Source organism: Quercus robur, chromosome 12, assembly GCF_932294415.1.
Source record: "Quercus robur chromosome 12, dhQueRobu3.1, whole genome shotgun sequence".
NCBI lineage: Eukaryota > Viridiplantae > Streptophyta > Magnoliopsida > Fagales > Fagaceae > Quercus > Quercus robur.
This window is the reverse complement of record NC_065545.1, coordinates 15,190,757-15,197,030: the sequence shown is the minus strand read 5'-3', so window position 1 is coordinate 15,197,030 and position 6,274 is coordinate 15,190,757. Positions and strand designations below refer to the sequence as shown.

Here is a 6,274-nt window from a genome sequence, read left to right as displayed (position 1 = left end):
TTTGTCATGGCTTCTAACTGCTCTATTTTCTTTACAAGGTTACAGATAAGTGGAGTGAAAAAAATATTTATTATTACTCATCTACTGAAAGTAGTTACCTTGAAGCTTTTTCTTTACCCATGAGGGAGACAACACAGGGTTCGTCTCATACTCCATTTTTTGGGTCCTCGAATCGCTTTGGTCCACATAATCATAGCATACATTCTCATCAGGTAAAACCTTAACCCTCCAAACTTTAAAAGTTTGGTCCAAACTTGAACTATACAGTATAAAACCCATGACAACCTTTTCCATTTCCAAACAAGCAACTAAGCATTTCACTGGCCCTCTATGCCCATCTAACACGGCCAAGCATTCATGGTAACAACTACCTTCCTCTCTCCTCCAAATTCTAATCGTTGTGTCCTCTGAACCACTGAATATTAACTTCTCAATAGTCACTAGGCAAAGAACAGCGAAACGATGTCCTTGCAAAAATCCTCCATGGTTAAATCTATAAGACATTCTTTCTTTCTCCCAAAAATTTATGGTACCGTCTGATGAACCTGAATAGAGGAAGCGATTATTGTTGAAGGATGGACTCAAGGCCAATGCATTCATTGGAGATGGTTGGAATTTCAGAGTCATTGTGAGCGTGTGTGAGTCTTCCATGTATACCCTTCTCCATATTTTCACAGACCCATCAGAAGAGCATGTGAAAACACACCCATCATCTTGGTTCACCAATATTGCATTTACATGATCATCATGTGCCACAAATGAGTCTACGCATTTCTTATCTGAAACCCGCCAAGCTTTTACTGTTCTATCGTGGGAGCCAGTGTATAATAGCCCTTCAGCATGGTAATAAGCCATGCAAGAAACACATTGCTTGTGTTGTTGTGTGTTGGTTCTTGGGAACAAAAGAAATGAGCTTCTTCTAGGAATAGAGCAGACCTTCTTGGACTGAAAACAACCATCTGAAACCGTGAAGTTCCAGAATCGGACTCTGTGATCTTTATGCGCAGTGAAAAGCATGTTACCATAGGCTAAAATTGCCCGGACCTCACCACAATTTGCCTTAACATAACCACGCTCCATGCAATCTGGCTGCCTCCAAGCATGAATTCGGTTACTATCAGAGCCAGTAAAGACTACTTCCTTAGAAGCTGCGATGGAATAGATGGTGCCCTCGTGGCGATGGAGTGAAGCTATACAGTGGTAAAGCAGTGATGGAGATGGGGTTTGGAGAGGAGAGAGTGTCCATGGTGATTCTGGGCTTGGGGGTGCTATTATAAGCCCGTGCATTGTGTTGTGGGGGCTACAAGCCATTTCAGGGCTACATTGGAGATCATGTTCATACATTTCTTGATGGGTTTCGATAGAAAGGTGGGTGGGTGATCGTGTTGTATCTTTACCCATGACGCTGAAGAGAGATCTCTTTCCAGGGTATTCCATGCTAGGAGCTAGCTAGATGGTGTAAGAAAAGGAGCTATGGGCACTTACAATGAGGCTGGGCTATAGATATAATCATATAAAGACTTGATGGGTGGTGAAAGTTATGAAATCATTAAAGGGCTTGAATTCCGTAGGACCTAATTATAAGCATGGACACGTTTAGCAAGTGGCAACAATTAAAAAAATATAAATAAATAATAATAATAGTAACGATAATAAGTATGGACACCGACACAACACACAACATTACAATTCTTGAAAAATTACAATACCACAATTAATTTTTTTTTTTTTTTTTGAAAATAATACCACAATTAATTAAAGATGCCACAATCAATCAATTAATTAATATATATATATATATATATGTTTAAGTATATTTTATGTTTATTTTTTGGTATTCAAAATAAATATAACAACTACCAATATAATAATAATAGTAATGATAATAAGTATGGACACCAACAAAACACATAACATGACAATTCTTGAAAAATTACACAATAAAGATACCACAATTAATTAAAGATGCCATAATCAATCAATTATCAATATATCCTCAAAAAAAAAATATATATATATATATATATGTTTAAGTATATTTTATGTTTATTTTTTGGTATTCAAAATAAATATAACCACCAAAATCCTTAAAAACATATTAAAATAAAATAAAAATTCCTCTCTCAACACAATAAGAACACAAATACAAAATTGTCCTCATCATCTTCCACATGGTTACATGTCAAACACGAATGTGTAAAGGGTTTTGAAGAGTTTGTGCATCTGAGCATAGGACCATAGGGGTGGTCTTTGTGCTAAAGAACTCAAAAATTCTTAGGAGAATCATTTCATTTCTAAATATACAAATCCTTTGTTTCAATTTTTGTGTTTCATTTTATATTCTATCAATCACAACTTACCATAGATTCTTTTTACTTTTTTTTTTTATTATTATTATTATTATAACCAAAGCTTAAAATGAAAATATATTAAATTTTTTTTTTTTTTAATAAATAAAATCCAATTGTGTACAAATATTTATAAAATGAGTGTAGTTGAAATGAGAATGATAAGATAGAAATATAAGTGGAAATACACAAAAAGATATGATTCAAAATGAAGAAATTAGCTCAAAGATAAGGGATAGTCCTTATTGATGAAAGATAAGGGAGAGTCATTGATAACTTTATAAGATGGTTTGATCATTTTCAAAGGAGAGTAACTAATGAACCAGCAAAAGAAGGCGAATTGATCTAAGTTGAAGGAATGAAAAAATGTAGAGTAAGACAAAAAATAACATTAGTAGAAAGTAATAAGAAAAAACATGACAGTTAAAAGAGTAACATAGACTAGACTATGACAATAAATAGAGTAGAATAAAGGAAAATAATACATATGACCATCCATTAATAACTTATTAAGGATTTATAACCCACCCCAAAATTGTGAGACTAAAGCTTTTTTTGTTGTTGTATAAAAATTATGTAGTGAATTTTTTTTTTTTTTTTTTGAGAGAATGTAGTGAATTCTTATTAGGGTAATCATTAACAAAACCTATATATCTTCACCACGTCAGCATACGTCCATGCAGCCATTAATATTTTGGGTGTGGTGGTTCTAATCATTTATAAGTACATCTATTTCTGATGAATCATTTATAAGTAATTAAGTTTTCTATTTAGATTAGCAAAAATGTTAGGTAGGCCCTGGGGAATCTGCCCCAATTTTCTAAAGAGGGACGACCAAAAAGTTAATGGTTCCTACCAAATGACCTATAGGTCTTAATGTTAGGAGTAAATTTGTATAAATGTACTTTTTTTTTTTTTTTTAAATCATATTATATATAATAAAAGTTGAGCTTAGTCGTCGTGGTTGCACCACGTGGTTTCACCAAATTACAGAAATTTTATTAAATTTTTAGATTTTTAAAAAACTAAAGAGGAATAGTATACTACCAGAACTTTAATTTATTCTTATCATTAAATAAAATTAGATTAACATTATTTTTTTATTTGTTAGGATATATTTCTTAAATTAAGGGATAATATTTAACATACAAAAATTTAATTTAGATAATATTTATCATTTAATTAACATTATTTTTTTATTTTTTAGGATATATTTCTTAAATTAGGGGATAATATTTAACATACAAAAATTTAATTTAGATAATATATCATCTAAATTTTCAAAATTTTAATATTATTAAATTAATATTATTTTATCAAAATATCAAGCAACAAAACTTGATTATTAAGGATAAGCACAATCCAAATTCTTCAAGAGATGTTTTATATAAATCTATCTCAAGAAACAATATATATCTCTAATAATTTGATAATCTCTATATATTCCAAAAAATAGTATATATCTCCATTAATTTGATAATTTCTACATTGATGACATTTAAATATATATATATATATATATATATCAAAATTCCTTATAGCTATCAACCACATTCTCTTTCTCTTTAAAAAAGAAAAGCTCCAACGTTGATGGGGTGGAGAAAACCCAAACAGCTCCACTTCTCAAGCTTTTCTCATTTGCAGATTCTACTGATGTTGCATTGATGATTGTTGGCACCGTTGGAGCCATTGCAAGTGGGTTAGGCATGCCCCTTATGACAACATTGTTTGGCCTAATGATCAATAGCTTTGGCAACAACCAGAGTAGCATCACAGATATTGTTAGTATAATTTCCAAGGTAAATAGACAATACACGGGCTAAGAAAATAAGGTTTACTTCAATCTTTATGAATGGAAAGATGTGACTTAAACTTTTGATTTTATTTTTCACTACTTCCCTAAGAGTTTAAACTTCAATTTTCCCATTTTATAGCATGTGTAGGAATGCATTTGAATCTTTGATCCTTCTTTTATATTTTTAGAATTAATGATTAAATATGGTTAGAATTAATAGATTAATTTTAACAATTTTCTTATTTGATTTTTATGTTACATCAAATTATCAAGATGTTTTACATGTGTATTCTTGAATTATCAACTTTAATTTTAATTTATAATATTATCAATATTATATTAATTTTAGATTTATCAATTGTTTAGTATGTTTTTTTAAAAAATAATTATCAATTTAAAATTCAATTTGGAATTATCAATTTAATTTAGTTTTAGGAAGAAATCTTACCCCTTATTTTAGTGAGATAATTATTTAGACTTGATAATTTTTTCTTTTATATTTATTGAATCTATTAAAATATAGAATTATTTATACATGTATTTTATAAGCTTTTTTATAAAACCACTATATAATAAAAGTTGGACTTAGGCGCCGTAAATGTACCAAGTGGTTTCACCAAATTGCAAAATTTTTTTTTTAGATTTTTAGATTTTAAAAATATATATTATATATATAATTTTTCTTCTCCTATAATTTTTAAGTTGATAAAAAACTTAATTTGATTATACCAAATTCTTCATCTAATCCTTATTTTTTAAGTGTAGTATATTATAATCCAAATTCTGTGTCTATTCCATTTAATCCACCTAATTTAGAATTTCTATTCATGATAAGGCCAAGTGCTGCAACTTCGCATAGTATCCTTTATCCTCCCCCCCTAGCATTTCGAGCTATTATGATCAGAGGAGTGAAGATATTTGCGACAACATGTACACCAACATTGAGCTTGACTACTACAACTTTTATTTATTTATTTATTAATGACATGTCCTAAAATTGTTAGGATACTAGAAAAGCAATGATGAGGTGCTCAACCGTGGTATGATACTAGGATTGTAGCAATTTTAGGATAGGTCATTAATAAAAAATTTTAAAAAAAAAGAAAAAAAAAGAGATAATTATACTCCCCATCCTTATCTTTTGATTTGAGAAAATTACACTCTATTCCAAACCTGTCTTAACATTCGTTTTCCAAAATTATCTCTACTTTCAAAATGGATTGGATTGGATTGATTAAAAAAAAAAAAAAAAAAAACCACTTTCATTGGGAGGATATACACACAGGGAGGAATAAATAATAAATTTGTTATCGACTTTTTTTTTTATAATATATTTTGTTTTAATTTATTTATTTTTCGGATAAATATCAAATTTTTGGATAAAAAAAAAAAAAAAACTAATAATGTTAACAACTTGATCTTTATTATATATTAGGGAAAAACATTGTAATTAACATTAACAACTTGATTTTTATGGTATTTTATTATATATATATATATATATATTTATTTATTTTGCTTATAACAACTTCTTCACAACTTAAAATTATTATTTTAAATAGAAACAACTTCTTAACAATTTTTTTTTTGGGGGTTGAAGTTTACCATGGTTGAAATTTTGTTTTGTTGAATAAATATAGGAATGATTATGGATAATAGTTTTATTATATCATGAATCTCATCTTTAGATTTTCAGGTCACTATAAATAATAAGGCCAGATTCATGATTTATTTCATTAATTATCTGTCATTTTTTTAAAGTTATTTGTTATTTGTTTTTCTCTCAAATTCAATCCCTCCTCTTCACTTCAAAATATAAATTCCCAATTTTGTTTTTTGTTTTATTAATAATGTTGTTTTTTATTTTATTTTTTTCAGGGAGTTTCATTGAGGTTCCAAAGCACTCGATCAAAAGTTATTCTTAAAAAAAATTTCTTGAAGTTTATATTCACATATTTTGTTTTGATAGGGTGAAATTCAGTGCCTCCCCCCACACTTCAAAGACAAAAATTCAATTCTTATGTAAGTTTATCTACTTTTATTTTTTAATGTTTTGTAATTTGGGTTGTTCATAATTTTTAACTATTACATTGAGGTTACCACTTAAATATGCTTTCAATTATTTTTATTT

The 6,274-nt window shown here is 28.7% G+C and overlaps 1 protein-coding gene across 1 annotated transcript; it reads right to left on the bottom strand.

The window, feature by feature from the left end:
- Positions 1-1,531, bottom strand: LOC126710321 (protein JINGUBANG-like). Its single transcript, XM_050410726.1, has one exon. It carries the CDS (start codon positions 1,435-1,437, stop codon positions 82-84), a length of 1,356 nt encoding a protein of 451 aa, XP_050266683.1. The 5' UTR covers positions 1,438-1,531; the 3' UTR covers positions 1-81.
- Positions 1,532-6,274: the final 4,743 nt, after the last annotated feature.

Bases quoted from the DNA above. Each gene is read 5' to 3' on its own strand.
- LOC126710321 (XM_050410726.1), bottom strand. From the start codon at position 1,437: ATGGAATACCCTGGAAAGAGATCTCTCTTCAGCGTCATGGGTAAAGAT.